At 37.7% G+C, this 20,431-nt stretch overlaps 1 protein-coding gene across 1 annotated transcript in view; it reads right to left on the minus strand.

Annotated features, from left to right (window-relative positions):
* Nucleotides 1-6,454: 6,454 nt before the first annotated feature.
* Nucleotides 6,455-20,431, minus strand: part of LOC139722972 (pancreatic triacylglycerol lipase-like) — a 36,707-nt gene continuing 22,730 nt past the window's right edge. Inside the window, exons 11-13 of the mRNA XM_071634251.1 lie at nucleotides 15,886-16,113; nucleotides 12,802-12,976; nucleotides 6,455-6,635 (exon numbers count right to left, since the gene is read on the minus strand). Coding sequence (XP_071490352.1) covers nucleotides 6,455-6,635; nucleotides 12,802-12,976; nucleotides 15,886-16,113 — 584 coding nt within the window. The remainder of the gene's footprint in view (nucleotides 6,636-12,801; nucleotides 12,977-15,885; nucleotides 16,114-20,431) is intronic.

Here is a 20,431-nt window from a genome sequence, read left to right on the forward strand (position 1 = left end):
TATAAATATGTTAGTGAATACTATATACACACAGCATCCGACAGCATATTCAGGAGTTTAAAGGACGAGTTTATCAGATTAAATAAACATATTGACGCAATTCGGTTAGACTGCAACCACTATCTTAATTCTGAATACAGTTATGTATCAGCATTCTCTGCTGACTATAATGCACGATGAACATCAATTGTATTCAGGCGCAAGTCAGTTCTTTCACATACGTATTTGTCAAATCTTACATCTAAATATCAAAAACAAGTGACGCAGTAATGCGTATATTTTACGATAGTGCACGTCCGAACAATACGGAACAAGTAAAACATTCTTGGCAAAAGAAATAGATAATGAATAAATATTTAGCGAACAAGTCAAAAGACAGTGAAACATTGCACGATCATAATACAATATTAATTATTGTTTGAGGAGACTTTCACGAAAAGGGTGACCTCTAATAAGAGTGCATATTTTTCAACAATTTCACAATTTCCTGCTGAGATGAAATTGGGCCTAATAATACTAATCATATCTACATGACTATCCAATTGAAATAAGGAGATAGAAGAGTGGCCTCACAGGTCTTCCATGAACCTGCAAACGGATTTTCAGCAGATCTAATTTTTGGTGTTTTTTAAAGAAAACAGGGGAAAATAACCTTCAAATAACGTTTTACGTTGTAACAGCTTTTCGTCTTGATGGTCATACATCGAAAGGCTTGGTGATGAGGATACTTGAAATGATGGACTAAAATATTGCAGAATATTTACAATGACTCGCGTATAAACAAATGAAGGAATAATGAGTAGATAGCATACTATATTCGTCTCATCTGGTCACAACCAATGTCAATACTCGGTGCAAACTAGTATCATTGATAAGATTCCCATGCCTGATATACGTTCCAATTGTAAGTACCTCCTATATCAATGAAATTGTAGCAATATTTATATTCACAAAAAGATGAAAAGGCGTACTGAGATTATACAATTTATTACTCCAAGTACACATAGAATAAATGTCCAAAACATAAAGGCATGTTCATTCAAGTCATGCATGTTATACATATACCTCATACATATACATATGTACAAGTAAATATAAAGAAAAATATACATGTGCATGGGCATTCGCTTCTGCTTGAAAAATTTCAGTCTCTTATAGACAAAGTGTCTATGTCTATCATTTTTGTCATTTTGTATCTTTGTTACCTATACGTGCATTTTCTACTTGACCATTTGTGCGTATAATCATGTGAGCATTGTTTCTTGTTACAATATTATTTACTTTATACACATGGCTAAAAGCATATTGTTTTAACATTTCTGTAATTCAAATCTTGATATCTTTAATATGTTAATTACATATTATTTTCATACTTTTTAATCAATAAGCACTGTTGACCATGATAAGCATCACCATAAATTATACAAATTATAGATACATTTTGGACAGATATGCATATTGTTTACTTAGGGATCCACGTCTAAAAGCTGTTTTCTTCAGAGGATCATTCTTTCCATATCACTTTCTTTACTTCCTAGTGTCATTTCTGCAAAGTATACATATGTGATTTATACCATAAATACGTGAAGTACTATTTTTTATAGTGTGTATAGTGTATACTTTACCTCTTGCATATATATCATGTATACATTGTACTCTGTTTTTTTTATGATGACGATAGAAATAAAGACAGAATTCATTTGAATTGACCCTAATTGCATTGAAGTCAAATTTGATTACATTCGATTCCCTCATTCGTGCGGATTTTTACAAACCACACGAAATCACGGGGCACGTGGTTGTATTTGACCGGTATATGGTGCTTTAATTCTTGCCCATGATGACAAAACACAATTACGACAAAATACAGACTAGAAATGTGTCTATGGCGACTGGTATGCCTCCGTCATAAAGCATGACTCTCCTAATAGGCCTGCAGTATATCTTGACAATGTGTAATGACAGTTTTGTATAATTGGCAAAATATCAAAAAGATATATTTCTCACAAATGTGTTGAATGGTTCTTTTCCTTGATCTGAGTATAAGTGGATTAATGGCTATGTCTTTTGACCATTTTATACGTTTATCCATTTAGTAATTGTCAAGGCATGGATAAAAAGTGTAATTTCAGTAGGCCTATTAAATAGTCAATTGTAATCATTCTATCCTGACCTTTCACTTTTGACCCTATGACCCTAAAATTCCTAAGAGATTCACTGTCAGGCAGAACATGCATAAATATGTGCAAAGTTTCATGATATCTTAAGCCACTTCCGAGATATGGAGAAAAAAAAAAGTGAAATTCAGCACTTTAACTTGATCTTTGACCTTTTTTTGGCAAAAACTGCCCGGAGAATTTCTATTGGGTAATACATGTATACATCAAGTCTCAAAAAAATCCTGCAGTCATTGCAAAAGTATGAGGGAAAAGGCGAAATTTTGAAGGGCTGACCCTGACCTTTGACTCCATGACCCCAAATTTCCCTAGATGAACCACTGCCAGTCATTACATGCATATTTTGTGCCATGAAGATACCTTGAACGATTTCCAAGATATCGAGAAGAAAAATGTAATTTTACCCTATTCACTTAACCTTTGACCCTATGACCTTTGACCCCATGACCCAAAACTCTCACCGGAGAATCTTTATTGGATAGTCCATGTATACACTAATTTTCAAGAAAATACCTTCCGTCATTGAATAGATATGGGGGAAATTTTTTGCATGTGACCTTGACCTTTCACTTCAACGTCTACACCCAAAAGTGGAAAGGCACAATAGATCAAGTAGATATACATGCCAAGTTTTATTAGGATACCTCAAAGGGTTTTTTAGTGACGCTGTCCACAAAATTGATAACGGACGGACGGACGGAAAGTACGGACAATCCGAAAACATAATGACTCCGGTACCACTTCGTGGCGGAGGCATAAAAATCAGAACAGTTATGTCTTGGAAGAAACGTGTTTAAGATATGTTTGAAATATATATGAACAGGCTTATATTACAGTACAGACTTGTGTTCCTGTTTGTCAAGAGTTATATGCCTAATCTGATCAGTTCGCAAGATGGCCTAATAAGTAAGGTAGCTTTATGCGTAGGAGCCTATGCCACATGTAAAATTACAATAAAACACACAACCAATATCATGGGATGGGATGGGAGGGGGAGATAAGATCGTTCCTATCGTCACGACCGTTGCTGCGTATCTCATAGTGCAGTGTCCTATTTCTGCTGATGAACTGACACAGAAATATGGGCGGTTCTAATGCGCATGCGCCGAGCATCACCATCCAGAGGAATGAAGCGGTCTTGGCGCGTCCCTTTCTCCGCGTAGTCCACAATCAGCCCGATTCCCGTCTCTTTGTTCTCTCGTTTACCTACAAAGTACACAACGCCATCGTGGAACTGCACGTCAAAAACGTAGATAATTCCTTCTGGCGTAATGTCGATGATGCTGTTCAGTGAGGCGTCAACGTCCTTGAAAAAGATCTTCCTCTGAATACTGTCGCAGAAAAACAGTCGAATCGTGTCTCCTGAGTGATGGAAAGTTTTTCGCACATTACGGTCTTGCCTTTACAATCAGTCATTTTTGACATCTTTATTCATTCACTTCCATATATTTCCTCACTTGCTTAGAAATTGAGCGCTCATTTCACTTGGCATGTCACATCAACCACAAATAATTCCAGTTATTGACATCCTATGACTGATATTCGCGGACAACTGTTATTATATGTATATATATATATATATATATATATACACGTATATGAACGTATATGTACTATTTTGTGTGTGTGTGTGTGTGTCTTTGTGTGTGTGTATAGACGTTGATGTAGATTATTCATAAACTGATTATCGGTTGGTCGAAGATTTAGTTACATCAACCTCTTCTCCACCTCCTTCCCCCTCCTCCAAAATAAGTCATTATTGTTATTATAGTTAAGTTATCCCTGTCAGGGTATGTATATTATCAACAACTCGCATGTCAATTTATCATATTATTTCTTTTGTTTCTTTTTTCTGTTGAAGAAAAGAAGTGAAAATAAAGTTTGAATTTGAATTTGAATATAAACAACAATTAATACAAGAAATTCATAATAAAGAGAACACGTTATTCTTGGCCATTTTCATAACTTTGTATACAGAAAAAAAATGGGATGAGACGAACGTACCAGGGAGGTCCACCTCCCAGAACGAACTGACGACGTATGGTGAAAACTAGGAAAACGTCTGATTTTTTTTTTTTATAGTTCAGATCCGCTTAAACTGAAACTTTTATCATGGTTCTGTTCACGAGAGACAACTGAAACATGGTGAATTTAGAATTCCACTTTTTACCATGCTTCGAGGAGAGCGACTTGCTGACAGGAACTTGCATTGCGCGTTGTTTGGATTGAAATATGAGAAGCCGAAAAGGCCGAGAGGCCGAAAAAACTAAAAGTGGATTGGGTGAAAGCAGCAATATGAGTAGAACACGTCAGTGAAAGCGTGATGGAAACCAGGAAGTCCTTTCAAAGTTACGAATTTTTAAAGTTTCCGTGTCTTCCTCGCTGGATAAGGAAACTATTGCATTGATAACGTCATTATGAACAGCAATTTAAAGAAAACTTAAAGAATTCACCATATTTTCAACTTTTCTACGATTATGTAAATGAAAGACCACTTGACTGATATACCTCTCACAGAGAGCAAGGGGAAATAAAACATTATGTCAGTAACAAGTCGATTGAATGTTTACTTTTCATGATTTATGAAATTCTGTTTATGTCTTCCTTCAAATTGATGTTTCTCCAGCAATGACTTCTCCAGCAATGACGGCACTGAAACTTTAAAGATCAATAACTTTTAAGCGACTTTCCTCAAACTTTCGCTGATTCTGTTTAACTACTGGTGCTGTTTTCACCCAATTTACATTTATATCTGGGTTTGGTTACTTTTAATATCTTACCTATGTGAGCTACGCTCAGTCCGGTCACTACTGTAAGCTGAGAGTTTTCGACAATCTGTTCAACCTCGCTAGGACCCTGCGCCAGCGACATGCGATCGATGCCGTGATGTCTGGCCCAGTAGAGGAACCTGTCACATCACATTGTTAAAGGGAAAATCAATTGTACTCTCTCTGGAAAAAAAAGATATGTCTTTATGACTTACAAGTAATTTCATTTTTCATTTTTACCATCAATAGCTGTTGTATTTCTATTGTAGTGCTTTTATTTTCAACCTTACGAAATTCGCCACCTGATGTAAAATCTTAATCTTGTGATGGTTTATTTCTCAACTCCATGAAGTCCAAGAAGCCACATCTCTGTTTTTTCCTGTATTTTGTTTGTATGAAGAAGTGTTTCGTAAAGTGGAGAATACAGTTGCATGCAACCCTCTACAGATACCATGTGAATTGAGCGAAGGCAGCAATATTAGTACAGGACACATTAGGAAAAGCTTACAGGAAAATCAGACAAACCGTTCAACAGATTTTTTCGCTTTTTGTCGCTGGATTAGAAGACTACTACAGTTGCGACGTCACATATGTAGGACGATGTTAAGAACATGACTATGGATTCTTGAAGGTTCAGTGCCGCCATCACTGGATGAGAAGACTACTTCAGCTCGTGTTGCCGAGTGTGTAGAACGATATAAGGAAAGTGTAAAGAAAAAATCAATATATTTTAACTTTTTTCGCATAATAGAACACTTAATTTACCTCTCTCAGAAGGCAAGAGGGAATAATATCATCATTCGCATATGTCTGCATAGCGAGTCGAGGGAATATACACTAAAAAAAATAAATTTTGTGGAATTCTCTTTATATTTTTCTTATATCGTTCTACGCATGTGATATCCACTTGGCGGCGCCAGCCAGTGTATGACGTATCTAGTAGATTCCGCAACAATTTTTCTGAAATTTGGATGAAATTTTCTGGTTTTGGATTTACGTCATCATCATCATCATCATCAATATGTAAAGAAATTACTGTTTTTACCCAGTGACGCCATGGGATCAAAATCATGCCTCAAACACCAATATGTGTCTGGAAAAGCCATTCTCTCTCCCGATACCTGACGAGATCACATAGTTGGCAAAAACTCTTGGAGCATACCCCGAAGTTTTCCCGTACTCGCGTCTTTTCCTGAGAGGTATACGTTTGCCATGGTAGCATAAGTGGACATGAGAACAACCTGTTCTACTGCACGGATACCCAAGGGTAGAGCCCCCTTCCCATTTACAGGTATAGTACGGCGTATCGACGGCTGATGCCCATCCCTGCTCATCCGGGATCATCCCTGAGGATCCCCAGTACACCCCTGGGCATCCCTAGTAGCCGTGACGGATACGGCGAACCCGTGGCCGTGAAAATTTCAAACATGTTTGAAATACCCGGGAGTCTGCTCCTGCCCGGTAAGACACACCCGTAGCACAGCCGGCGGACATCCGACGGACATACGCCTACACCCGGCGGCTAATCCGGCGCATACGTGAACAGCCGTGGCAGACACGTGGCGTGTGAAGTCGTCGGATCCACCACAGCTCCATGCCGGGTGTGCAGGGATGCGTCACGGATGGGTTCACGGCCGCCGCTGTGACGGGTGAACCAGGAATGAGGTACGTGTGCGACGGATAGCGCCGGCTGATTGGCGGATACCGCGTATGATAAGACGAGTGCACTACGGCTTGAGGACAGGTCCACTACGGTTTGGAGGTAGCGTGAATAAGAGTGCGCTGGCCCACGCGAAGTCATTCGTATATCTGTTGTATCCTGGGACATGATGCCTCTCTGAAGTCTTGTGAACGAATGACCAGAGGCTGTGCGGCAGGTCCTTAATATATGCGACTGGCCACAGTCGTGTTGAATCCTTCGGACCAGCCGTCATAGTCGGCGGACACTCGGCGGACAGTCGCCGTATTAGTTGCCCTTGCCGACGAGTCCCTAGAGGCATCCCTACTGTACTATACTCCTTGTATCCGCCGACTGATCCGTACAACCCGACTGATCGTTCGTCACAGCCGGGCCTAACCCCTGCTCGTCTGCACCGAATTCGGCGTATCACCCGCCTGACAGCCGCCGGGCAGTCGGCGGATCGACATCCTGCACACCCGGGGACTCACCCGTGCACTGCATTTTCCCGTCGCATCCGCCAGCAATCCGCCAAATTACGTTCCGCCCCGCATCCGCTGTATTATACCTGCCTGTGGGAAAACCGCTAGCGGATTACTGGTCTTGAACTACTTCACAGAACAATATTGTGTCTCCCCTACTCTCCTCAAGACTCATTATCTTGTACAAAAGCTCGTCTCGAAACTTGCTATTCACAAGAATCTAGCGTCCTACGTGTATCTCCATAGGAATCAAAATGTCGAAACCTTTTCAAATGTGTACCAGACAGACAAGGCAGTCACAAAGTCAAAACCAAGTGTCAAACGACAAGCCGACGAATGCCGTCATGACTGATTTCTCTCAACATGATGAATTTCTCGCTGCCGTAAAAGACGCAGCCAAACAAGCAGCGCGCGAAGAAATGAAGGAAATCAGGCAGGAATTCTCCATGATGACGACACAGACTGAGCTCAACGAATCCAGAATATTTTCTCTAGAAGTTTGTAATGACCAGAAATCAAAGAAAATAGATGAATTGGAACGAAAAGTACTTGAAAAAAGAGAGCAAATACAATCACTGGAAAACACAGCGAAAGAATCGGAGCAATATTCGAGAAGAAACTTTTTAAGGATATTTGGAATCCCGGAAGTCAGGGGTGAGAATACTGGCGATATTGCAACTGATTGACAAATTGCCCTACGTCGACGCATATAAACACTGAATTGATCTGTGTTTTAGTAGTAGCCATGATAAAAAAAAATCATGGGCGTACATACTCGAGCAGGATTCGAACTTACGACCTCCTGATCACTGGACAGGTGTCATCTCCACAAGACCGCCGAACTTTCGCCCGACAGCAAGTGTTGTTTCTAATCCTTTTAGCATGCAGCGGGTACTGCGTAATTATTCAAAGTCATGACATTCTTCCGTCGAGATGTTTTCATTGCAACTGATTGACAAATTGCGTCGACGTAGGGCAATTTGTCAATCAGTTGCAATGAAAACATCTCGACGGAAAAATTTCATGAATTTGACTGACGATATTGTTTTCAAGCTCGCCAAAGAAAAGCTCGGTATCGAAATCGACATCAATGACATCGACAGAAGTCATTTCAGTGACGAAATGTGATTCAGATATGCATAAACATTAACTGTGGCGAGGTGCGGGTCACCCAAGTATACTACATGTATATGGGAGCGGCCTGTAGCGCTTCGCGGCCAGTGGCTAGTCACAGTCATGGTCCGAGTTGATACCAAAGACGCTTAACTGAAAAGACAGGAAAGTGCGCGCTAATCATGTACAAAACAAAATGGACAGCGCGCGGTCCTCAAACATATTACCAGTGAAAATATGCACATCACCTGAGACGCGCTGTCTTTGTATTGAAGTTGTTGCTGTTCTTCATCATGCGTCTTTGATTGTCTTTTCAGTATGGCGATCACGAACTACGTGTAAATTGTCTGAACTAGGGTCGAGTTTTCCCTGAGACCGAGTTAGTCTGGATCCTTTTGGATTAAAAGTCGGTATACCGACTCTTACTTTTTGATCTCGAAATATATACTCCAAAACAACGCCACATCCCGGCAAATCGCGTCAGCCACGTAAGTTTCTTGGTAGACTATTTCGATATATTGCAGGCAAATATGAAATGGTGCCAGACGGGTTTTCAAACCCTTACCAGAACTATGTTTTCCCTTTAAGGGTAAATCTTCAGAATGGTTTCATATTGCTATCTAAAAGGTAGGCATACAAGAACTTCAGTTAACGGTACTTTATCATCAGAATTACCGGTGACTCATGGGGTACCACAAGGATCTACACTTGGTCCGATATTGTTTTTGTTATTCGTAAACGATTTGCCAAACTGCTTTGATAAATGTTCGAAACATTTCTATGCATACGACACTGTCATGCACTTTTCAAAAAGAGATCCCAAAATAATAGAAAATGTACTTAATGAAGAATTACAGAAATTAAGCGTGTGGATGAATCATAATAAGATGAAATCAAACTGTTCAAAGACTGTTTCTATGTTAATTGGTAAAAAAAACCATTATGCTTCATAAACATAGTACACTCAACCGAAGAATAAAGAAGAAATCTAAATCTCAAGTTGGAAATTTCAAGTATCTAGGCATTATCATTGATTCGCAGATAAAATAGGACTTACATATTGGGAAATTGTGTAAAAAGATTAGTAAGATGATAGCTTTTTTGGGCAGAGTGAGAGGATTCGTCAACGAATCAACTATGAAAATACTGTATAATTCTGTAATTTTACCACACTTTGATTATGGTGATATGATCTGGCACTCAGCAGCCAAAGCCCAGGTAGAAACGTTACAGAAACTACAAAACAGAGCAGGCAGGATAATACTCAAAGTAAAGTCGTCTGAACATAAATCAATATTTAATAAAGTGAAATTCATGATAATCTAAAGTGGGAAACTTTAAAAAAGTCGCAGCACAAGGCATGTTTATTAGATGATGTACAAAATTGTCCACAAAATGGCACCTATTTATTTACGTGATAAATTTATCATCAAAGCAATCGGTTACTCTTTATGACAATGTGAGAAATTGATTTTACCGAAACCTAATTCTCAAAATTGCAAACGTACATTCTTATTTCGTGGCAGAAAATTATACAATGATCTGCCTTTGTCTATTACACAGTCCAGCAGCCTTAGTGATTTCGATAGAGAAATCAACAAATTGTATATGTAGATTTTGAACCGTAAAATAGCAGAATTATTCATAATGAATTAATGAATGTATGTTTTATGTATATGCATTTACGTGTATATTACCCTATATCATCAGATATTTTTAGATGAGTACGGGGGGGGGGGGGGGGGGAGGGGTTGTGTTTAGAGATTGTTTGTGATATGATTTCAGATATTAAATGTTTGGTATGAATAAAGATATGTTAGTTATTATATAGGTTTATAAATCTTGGACCCCATGGAATATCATGCTGATAGATCTGAAATGGGCTATCCACCGTTACATGTCATCATCATTGTCACATGTCAATTTGTTTTCATTGTGTTTTGATACTCTAATCTTGATTCATGTTTCAGTTATGTCATGTTCAACACTGTTTATCTTGTATATGATTTTATTTTTTCGGAAATAAAAACAAACAAACAAAGAAACAAACATCCATTGCCGGCGCCACGTTTTCAAGAGAGGGGATCCATTTTAAACTTCAAAGTGTTGACACCTTATGTATTCCTTTGTAGATCCCCCGGCCCCCGGTTCCGCCGGCCCTGACATCATACACTGTATAAGTAGTCTTCTCATCCAGCAGTGAATCTGCAGAAACTTTAAAATTCATAACTTTTGAATGGATTTTCCAATTTTCCTCGAACATTCACTGATGTGTTTTAATTATATTGCTGCATTCACTCAATCCTTATATTATATGAATGTTGACTTGTTCTTTGAAGTCTAAGAAGTTGTATTACTTAAAGTGATCTGACTTATTTTTGTATTTCTTCATACAAACAAAAATAGCATGTCATGCATGCTTAACATCAGCACAAAAAAGAAGCAGTAGAAAGATTCAAATCGATACTAGGGCCTATAATCCTACATACACGTATTTAGCTCTTGCAATGTAGATTAATACTTTCGTGAATAAAAGATAACATCCTGTACATTGAAAGGGGACTGCTATAGATCAACGTTAACGCCCATTCATTGCCCCTCCCCGAACAGAAAAGTATATATATAGGAGACCGCTATATATGCAGACGTTGATCTTGACGAAGACCTCGTAAAAAAGAAGATATCCCATAAAGATGTCTACCCAAACTAAACAATTGGTGATTGCTCTGTCGTTAATAATACTTCCGATTTCATTAACAATTCAGAGGCAGAAACAAATAAAAAACTCCAACAGAAATCCACAGGCTCTGTTCAGTATTACAGGACTGGTTTTCTTTCTTGTTGGTGGGTTCCACTTAGTCTCATGCTAAGACCCCATGCTTGCCCCTCTTGTAATTACTGCGGTCATACATTGCCAAAAGGCTTTTGAGAAAGGCTATTACCAAGTATAGTTAGGTCGACCTGGTTCAAGTACGAAATTTACTTCCTTTTACCAATAAACGAATTGACTGTTGCTCGCCACAAGTTGTCACAAAAGTAATTAATTAAAAACCATAAAAAGTGTCGTTCAATGTGATGCATTTTCTGTTTTATTAATTGTCCTATTGAACCAAGGCTAAGTTCGGTCACGATTTAGACAGGGAGTGAATTTCATTTTAATATACTCATGATTTAGTATATCAAGGGCTTTGCTTCATTAAATAATGTCTTTTTGACTTGTCTTTGTTTTTGTTCTTATCCTCCTGCCAACAATTGATTTTTCACACTTCCCCAGGCCAAGTACAAAGCGTGTTTTGTTTTTGTTTTGTTTTGTTTTTTAATTTCAGTAAAATGTATAGCAATCATCTATGTTCTGCTGCAGACGCTGATGCCATGTTCAAGAGGCGGGCCATGATTTATCGAAATTCGTTCGGGTGACACCGGCTTAATCCTCATAATCGCGACGAATTGAATACAACTAGGCATAAGATAAAAGCAAACAAAGAGCTTGAAATATAAATTGTGACCCTGCACCTCAAAACAAAGTAAAACTCGCCAGAAATGAATTTTTAGTTAAGACCATATTCTGAAAGAGCAGACTTTAAGCTTTAAAATGATGTATAACTCATATCAAGTGGACTCTCCTAACCTATCTAAATATTGGAAAGAAAGCACAAACTCAGGAAAAGTGTGAACTGAGAAAAGAGGCTCTGAAGTACAGTGTCTATTCAAGCACTTAATCTTTACCAAATCCTGCTGGCTGTGCGATGAATGGGACAAAAAACAGGAAGTAAACCACCGGAGAACAACAAAGAAGGGATTATCAGATTAAACTGAAATTAAGCATGCCTCATTAACACATTCTGCCCATAATTAATGCCAACTTTCAAAGCAGTAGCACTATCCTTTCAAAAGTTATTAGAGTTGACATTGAAGAGTGCATGTGGACAAGGTTTTTCAGAAATGAAAAAGGGATTCTAAAGACACACCTAATCACACTATTCTACCAAAAATGTTCGAGATAAACTGCTAAAAAACACACTTTCCTGCCCGTTTTATGATACCAAATTTTAGCACAATGTGAAAGAAGACCCGCTCTTTCAGAAAATATGAAAAAGTCAAGTTCGGCTAGGTTGACCCATTTCACTTATTTTCAGTCCTCACGCAAAATCAGTGTATGCGACTTTATATTCGTTTTGAGGTGCACGGTCACAATTAACACGAGAAAAATTTACAAACCTGGGGTGGAGCATACACCTCTTGCTCCCCTCTATATCTCTTTAAAGGGAGAAGTTATGATCAGAAACCAAACCTCCACAAGTGATATTATTAGAAGCCTATGAATATTTATATATGCTAAATGGTCCAACTTGATTTTGAAGTTTTGGACAGGGAAGAGCCACTGAAAGCATAATACCACATGCTTAATATTAAAGCCTTGGCACAATCTTCCTAAGGAAAAACAAGGAGAGGTTTTTCCAAAATGCACGAGAGATAAGTTAGGAATACGATTACTGAAGGCAAATGGCTTACGTCATGTAGAATTAATGGATCTCAATTATGGAGATTTTGGTTTTAAAGAAGATTAAATGTACGACGCTGACCTGTTTTGTTGGTCAACCTCCAGTGCTCTGGGAGTGCCAGGGACCTCAAAAGACACTTTCGTCTCAGGATTACCGAGTCTTTCTGACGCTATGACGAGCTTTGCTGCGGAGGACGTGTAGACGGTCCGAGAGAATTCGTCCATTGCAATCTGCCCACCCGGTACCAGGACGTAGTCTATATCAAATACAAAGATACTATGCGCATTCTAAGGTCATACCCAGGATATTATGTTGTAACGTATGAACACACACACACACACACAAACACACACATTCACATACATATATATGTGTGTGTGTGTGTATACATATATAAACATATGTTCATCTTGGATTTTTCCACGTGTTAGACCTCGAATATTAAATTACAAGAAGAATGAGTCTCAAATACACCATCAGTAGATAACAAGAAGGTTTTTATTCACAAAATTTTCAACCCGCCTCGGGCCTTTGTCAGTGTAGTGTATACTAGTACAATGATAAGTCTTTGCAAAACCAAAACCAAAAGGGTTTTTAATACTTCACAAATGTATCTTTCTCCTTTTTTCAGATTATTTTTTTTTTCAGATGGACAATTCCGCGAAAAATTTTACTTTTCCTAATAATCATAAATCTGCAAAGATTTGAAAAAATATATCAGCTACAGGGACAAATAAAGTTTCAGAGTGTTAATGCTAAAACTTGTTAATCTCTTTTATTTGAGTGGTATTTTGATACTATTGAAGTGCATCTAGGCCTGCTTTTCTTGAAAATTCCCATTTTGAGGCAGTATTTTTGATATTTTTTTGTATTGTTAAGAATTCACCAGAAAAAAGAACACACTTTTGTTTAAACTTAGGACATTACTATCGATTTCCTTTAGGTCTATATAACATTCTATAGTTGACTATTATTCAGGTTTAATCCTGTGAGGACTCTTTGACATTACCGGCATTTGGCCTCGATTTCGAAGAGTGCTCCGACTGCTTTCGAGGTAAATTCGTACAGCATTCGAGGTACCTACCAACCAGCATTCGGGCCACATTCGGGCAACCTCGTGCAACATTCGTAGTACATTCTAACACCATTCTTGTATTCTTGTGATCAAGTGACATTCGAGGTGCGTTCAAAAGCTTAACACAATCGCAATGTCAAAGAAACGGGTGCACGTCACGTCACGTCACCCACAAGTCATACAGCCAACAAGTCATGCAGCTCACAAGTCGTACAGCCCATGAGTCATACGGCTCACAAGTCATAAGACCCACAAGTTATACAGCCCACGAGTTTGACACTGGGTAAATAAATCCCATGAGTTCGACATCAAGTAGAATAAGCCAATGAGTTATACGGCCAATGATTTCGATACTACACACAAAAGGCTCACGAGAACGAACGCTATGCTAAGCCCACGAGACCGACACTACAAAAGGCTCACGAGACTAATTATTAATTGTATAATGTGTCCAGATAATGGCATAAAGACGATTGAGAGATGGAAATGGAGAGTTGCTAGGGTATTACCCCGTCAATTGCGTTTGCGTGTGTTAGTGTTTGTGAAAAAACGAACAAAATTCAGCAAAAGTGCATGAGATGTTTCAACGTTGATTTCGAAAATGCCAAAAAAACCCTCGTTTACTTTTCCTCAAAAACACATACCGGTATACACCTATTTAGAAAAAAAAATAAATAAAAGAAAATGATGTGGATATTCAGATCAACCAACTCAAAAAATACCCAGGTACGAAATGAAATTTAAGAGAAAACATTTCACAAAATGATCAATGTTCCAGTGCACACCTGCTTTACATGATATGGAGGGGAAGAAGTCATCTGCAAAGGTGTTAATTTAGTATAAATTCACATAAAATATTGTAATTGTCTATTAATGTAGCGTTGAGGATTCGGAAAAAGAAGATGCATCCATGAAAACAGCTATTTCATTTCATGAAAATTGTACCGTTTTGAGGAGAGTAATCTTGCAACACAAGCCACAAATGGAGGTGAATCGCTGCGATATAAAACGTTTTCATCCGTTGAATGTCATACATTATACATGTATTTGCAGAGAAAATTACAAATTGAATTCTAAGCAGGCGGGAATAAGTAGGCTTATAGGATATGTAATAAGGCATACTTATCAGTGAAGCGAGAAAGGAAAGGGCGAAAAATTTACATCCTGTCCACCGTCTAGATAATAGAAAAGGGGAAAGCCTATTTAAAAAAAAAGCACGATGGCATCTAAAATCAAACCATACATCGGTCTTGTCCTCTTTTATTTTTTCATACATTTTTTTCGGGGGGGGGGGGACTCCATGAAGAGGACGATTTTATTTTAAAAATAGAAAAAGTGGTAACAATGTTCCTTGTAGCGTGACAGAACTGCCCCCTAAAGTAAACGCCACTCGTGTAGAAAGACATACTTGATGTCGTTGATTGTAGATTATGTTCTTCAATCAATCACAATCTCTCGCTCGATAGCGTGACCAAATTGCACCCGCCAGTATTATTGTCCCCTTCATGGAACACCCTGTAGGCCTACAGGTACATGTTTGTAATTGACATGTAGATGGCGCTGTTTATCCTGTCGGTCTCGTGAGACCTCTTTGCCGAGTGTCGGTCTCGTGGGCTTTCTTTGCCTAGTGTCGGTCTCGTGAGCCTCTTCTGCGTACTGTCGGTCCCGTGAGCCTTTATTGTGCAGTGTCCGGTGTCATGGGCTTTTAGCTTAATGTCGGTCTCGTGAGCCTTTTGTGCGTAGTGTCGAACTCAAGGGTTGTATTACTCGTGAGCCGTATAACTCATGGGCTGTATGACTCATTGACCAATTCTTTATGTCGGTTTCATGGACCGTATGACTCGTGGGTGTCGGTCTCTTAGGATGACCCCACAGAAACACCCAATCAGGTGCGTCTTTTCGCGCAACATGTTAACTTCCTTATAATCTCCTGATTAACCCGTAAGACATATAGGCCTAATACAAGATGCGACTACTGGCACTTACATTGTTACAAAATTACCTAATGATATTTATATTTTTTCTTGGCAGTAATATTCAGTTCCTTCATTTTCTTTGCTACCTCATTTGAGGGTGAACACAGGGCCTACCTTTAACAATTTCCACCATCGATCCGTTGACGTGCGCTCTAAAAGCATGTTCCTTGGTGGACCAGTAAACCATGTCTTCTGCGCGGTTGTACGTAACGTCCCGGCCGATCGTGCCCTCATCAATCGGAATCCGAGAAATCACGTGTCCGGCGAGATCCACCACTAGACGGAGAATCGTACCATTGGCGAATTTCGGGAACCAATCTATTGTGCCCTCCAGGAGAATGACTGAATTGAACAGATATGTTTAATGTGCCTTACCGCCTGTTTTCGTATTCGAAATAGTCTGCGCGAATTCAAGACGGTATATGCCGAATTAAATAATGATGTATACCTGTACACATAATCAAATTCAAGAATCATGGTGTTTGATAATACGTAGCATCTGCGATTAATTCGATTTTTTTCCCCACAATATACAAACATAAATCTCACTTTCTTGAGTGACAGAAATAATGCATACAAATGTACAGAGAAAACAACAGAAATAGAAAAAAACAGTAGCGAACAGATAACGGTAGTGAAATAGTTGTCAATATATGCAATGTGTGACAAAAAAACCCCGGAGGGACCCACCAAAAAGACAAAGCTTGTAGAGTGTGGGCCCCTCTTGTATTAAAAGCCCGATGCAAAAATTGGATTAAAAGACAACAACAAATCGGTACAAAAAGTTTGTCACAAAAAAGTTTCTGGCAGCCCACTTAGAGACAGACAGACAAACAGTTATACAAGAAACAACTACAAACAGAGTAATGAGCATAAAACAGGACTGAGACTGCAACAAGACTACTTGTAGGAAAAAAATGACTACACGCCACAAGAGGAAACAAGAGGAAACAAAACTATAGCGTGACAAAGAGGTAATAGAATAGACAGGAATATGCAACAAATACAAAGACAACGATCCTCGGAGTTTGAGGAAGAAAGAGAAGAAGAAAAAGAAGAGGAAAAAAGAATATAGAACAAACCCTTCAACTGCGAAGTAGAGGTTAAAGAAGATCTTATAGTCAAGGCTTAAGGAATAGTAACAATAATAAAAAGAAAGGTTATTACAGCGATAAGATTATCGTCATATCTATCTATTATGTCTAGTTATTGTAATCACCATCATTATGTACAACCGTCACACTGTTTTCTGATGTGTCGCAGACGAGATACCGGGTAAGGTAAGGTAATTTTCTGTAAAAATGTAAGAATATGTTCGAAAATCAGCAGTTTCTTATCGTAATTACTGATTCAGCATCTGATGATAAAATTTTTTGAGTCTAGTTTGGTTCTTTTGTTGCTTTGTTGTTGTTATTTTTGCTGTTGTTGCCAGTGTTGTTATTTCCTCTAACATTTCAAAAGCTTGGTCTCGTGTAAGATCGACCAATGTTGAATGGTGTCACAAAACACCAATTCTTAGGAGATTGAAGGAGTTGTACATCGTTCTATAACAAACATGATGTATTTGTATTCTGATAAATTGCCAATAATGCAAAATTATGTGTGTTTTATAAGTCTGTTGCAATACATGTTGTCATTTTGATCCAGCAAAGTGTTTTATCATTAAATCTTACATGCCTGTGAACTGGGCATCTTCATATATTGTTTCATTTCATTATTATCGTATCCCATACAAAAAAGACCAGTGACTAGATAATGGACCACATAAGGTCATCTCTATTCTGGATTACTCCTAAACGGTGCAGAATCTATTTGTGCTATCGTATGCAATGTCATTTTCGTATTTTTTATTCTTTTCACTTTATATATATATATATATATATATTTTTTTTTTTTTGGGGGGGGGGGTAGCACCATCTTATGTTCGAACAAAGTCTACATAAGCGCGTAAGCACGTATAACAGTAATAATTTAGACATAGAAAGGTATGGTGCATCATAAAACACAGAAGATAGATACCTTCACTGGGATGACATCTGTACGTTGTCATGGTTTCCTCACACCAGCCGATACTGCAGGGGTTGCTATGGCAATCTGAGTGGAAAGGAGTTTATTCCGTTTTACCATCAATGCATCATGCATGAAAGCTACCTCTATAATGTTATTTGTTGGTATTGATTATGATGAAACATTGCATTTGAGGTAATATTTTTTTAATGCTTCATCTGATCTATAGACAAATAATGTATCTCTGACTATACTTTCAAACATGTACAGACAACATTCATCTTTGATTACTTCAATTCAATTCAATTCAATGTTTTATTTCATTTTTCGACAAAAAAGATATGAACATCACTTTTTTGATAACAGAGATTAAGGTGCGTAAAGTATAACATGAAAGAATGTATATACAATGATTGTACCACCTTATAATAATTATACACTATCATATAACTCAAGTGACTAGAAGTAATTATACAGTATGCAAAATTCGAAAAATGGAGGGACCCACTAAAAAGACAAAGCTTGTAGATTGTGGGCCCCTCAGCAGAGGAAAAACATCAGTTGAGAAAAAAAGTAATAGTCTGGAAGCCCACTAGAAAGATAGATCAACAAACGCAGACAGATATACAAACAAATAAACATGAAATGAGACTGGAGTAGGCGTAACAATACAATGGAGAGTTGACTATGAGACGAGACAAAATGAGGCAAAGCTAACATAATAGAAAAGAACAGAACAGACAAAAACGTTCTACAGACAGCGATCTCGTAAGAAGTATGTCGAGAAGGTGAGAAAAAGTGACGCAAGAAAGAACAGGGCAATAGACATGCCTATGATCGGAGAAATATCGTAGCATTATATGAATGTAGTATACAAGAGCTAAAGTATACTTGGCAATCAATATGTGAAAACGTAGGTTCTTAGAAAAGAAGTTATAACAGCTGGTTAATTCTATTCAGTAGAATAAGGTTGCAACAAAAAAACTTTCAATTTCCTCTTAAATGAATATATTGAGGGGGCATTTTTAATATCAGGATGCATGGAATTCAAATAGCTCGGGCCAGTGTAAACAAATGTGTTCTTTGCTAAAATCGTACGGAAAAGAGGTAAATGATATTCGTTAGAGCGTCGAGTTGGATATTCATGAAATGACTGATTTTTTAGGAACATGGAATGGAAAACATCAGGAAGAAGGTTATTGTTGTACATATACATAAATTGACCTAAACTGAATAAAAACAAATCTCTAAATTTTAACAACTTATTAGAGGCAAACAGTGCATCTGTATGAGAACGTATGGGAGAATAACAAATGACACGAAGAGCTTTCTTTTGCAAAAGGAACACTCTATCCAACAGATTTTGGTGCGTGTTACCCCAGACTAAAAGTCCATAATTAAGGTAAGGCAATATCAATGAGGAGTATAACATAAGTAATGATTTTTTAGGTAAACACAATTTTAGTCTATTAATAACTCCTATATTACGTGAAATTATATTACAAATATAATCGATATGCAATTTCCAAGAAAGTTTCTCATCTAAAATAACCCCAAGGAATTTAAAATGTGAAATTCTTTCCAAAGAAGTGTCATCCAAAACTATGTCAGTACTTAAAGTGCCAACAGTATTACTAAAAAGCATAGATTTCGTTTTCTGAACATTCAAAGAGAGCTTATTAGCTCTGACCCAATGTGTTACTTTCTTCAAATCGCTATTAACTTTTCGTACAAGAACATTAATATCGCTATGAACTAGAAATACATTAGTATCGTCAGCAAAATGAATGAAAGAAAGAGCTTCAGATACTTGACAAAAATCATTGATATAAATAATGAATAACAATGGCCCTAACAGACTTCCCTGAGGAACCCCACATTTAACTTCTCTGATCACCGAGTTATCATTTTTGATTGTAACAAACTGTCTTCTATTGGATAAATAACTCTTGAACCACTCCAAGGCCTTCCCACGTATTCCATAATGTGATAACTTGTAAAGCAATATATCATGATTAATTGTATCGAAGGCCTTGGAGAAGTCCAAGAAAATGCTAATCAAATGAGAGTGGTCATCAATTGCACCAGCCACTCGTTCAACAAAACTTAAGAGAGCATGACTGGTACTGTGCTTCTCACGAAAACCAAACTGAGAATTTGAAAATATTTTATATTGTTTCAGAAAATTAGTCATTCTCTTATAAATAAGTTTTTCCAGAACTTTAGACGAAGAAGATAATTATGAAATTGGACGATAATTACTGGTATCAAGTTTATCGCCTTTTTTGAATATTGGAATTACTTTTGCCAGTTTCATTTTTTCAGGGAATACGCCCTGGGATATTGACAAATTAAATATATGAGCAAGAGGATCAGCGATCGGAGATATAACACCTTTTAAAATAACATTATCAATCTCATCATAACCAGAACTTCGTTCATTCTTTAAAGAAAATGCCATGTCAATTATTTCATATCTATTAGTAGGAGTAAAAAATATAGAGCTGGGATTAAACTGTCCTAAGAATTCAGTGAAATGGTTCTGAGTAGCAGGAATATTTTGAGCAATTGTTTCACCAATTTCTGAAAAGAAGGAATTAAAAGCATTTGCAATATGAACAGAATCATGAATTATTTCATCATTCATCTTAAT

This window comes from Diadema antillarum, unplaced genomic scaffold (assembly GCF_040938485.1).
Source record: "Diadema antillarum isolate AM-2024a unplaced genomic scaffold, OU_Dant_1.0 scf00000178, whole genome shotgun sequence".
Lineage (NCBI taxonomy): Eukaryota > Metazoa > Echinodermata > Echinoidea > Diadematoida > Diadematidae > Diadema > Diadema antillarum.